This window comes from Naegleria gruberi, assembly GCF_000004985.1.
Source record: "Naegleria gruberi genomic scaffold NAEGRscaffold_16, whole genome shotgun sequence".
Lineage (NCBI taxonomy): Eukaryota > Heterolobosea > Eutetramitea > Acrasida > Naegleriidae > Naegleria > Naegleria gruberi.
Window position 1 is genome coordinate 1 of NW_003163311.1, and position 914 is coordinate 914.

Here is a 914-nt window from a genome sequence, read left to right on the forward strand (position 1 = left end):
TAGTGTCATTTTTATTTCTTTAATAAAAAAGTAGCACCATCACCTATAGTAGTCATTGCTAATTCCCATCTATGATCATTTAATATTGTTGATTCATTTCCTTATAAATTCACATGATGTATTTTTAAATTCATTAAAAACAACTTGACCACCCCATAATACATTATCAATAATTAATAAACCATTATCTCTTAATAAATCATAGGCAAAATCAATATATTTTAATTGATTTTCTTTATCTGCATCTATATAAATTAAATCAAATTGTTTTAATTCTTGTTTTAATTCTTGTAAACTTTGTAATGCTGGTTTAATTATTGATTTAATTTGTGAATCAACATTGGCTAATTTCCAATATTTTTTACCTAAATTAGACCATTCTTCATTAATATCCAATGTTGTAATATTAATATCTTTATCACATAATGCAAATGCAAGTGTTGAATAACCAGTTAATGTACCAATTTCTAAAATTGATTTTACATTTGAAAATTTAATTAATAATTTTAATAATTGTGTTTGTTCAGGTGTTGAAATCATTACACTTGCTTTACCTAATTGTTCTTCACTTTCTAAACGTAATTGTGAAAGAATATCATCTTCTCTCATTCCAATTTTACGAACATAATTTAATACTTGTGGTTCAATAACTGAACTTGTAAAATTTAAATTAAAATTAGGTTTAGACATTTAGAAGTATTATTTGATTGATGATTTGAGTGATAATAACACTTGGTATACTGTATTAGATATTATTAAATTGATTTGTTTTTTTTGATATTCAAAACAATGTGAATGAGTGATTGTGAATTTATTGCAATCTGCCTGTGGTTACATAAATGGTATTAGTCCATTCAAAATGTCCACCTTCAGAATTTAAACCTGTAGCGATGTTTTGGTGGAGTAATACTTCA

At 24.5% G+C, this 914-nt stretch overlaps 1 protein-coding gene across 1 annotated transcript; it reads right to left on the bottom strand.

The window, feature by feature from the left end:
- Window positions 1-93: 93 nt before the first annotated feature.
- NAEGRDRAFT_32478 (uncharacterized protein) lies at window positions 94-609 on the bottom strand (the record flags this gene model as incomplete). Its single annotated transcript, XM_002678762.1, has 1 exon — window positions 94-609. One exon carries the CDS (start codon window positions 607-609, stop codon window positions 94-96), a length of 516 nt encoding a protein of 171 aa, XP_002678808.1.
- Window positions 610-914: the final 305 nt, after the last annotated feature.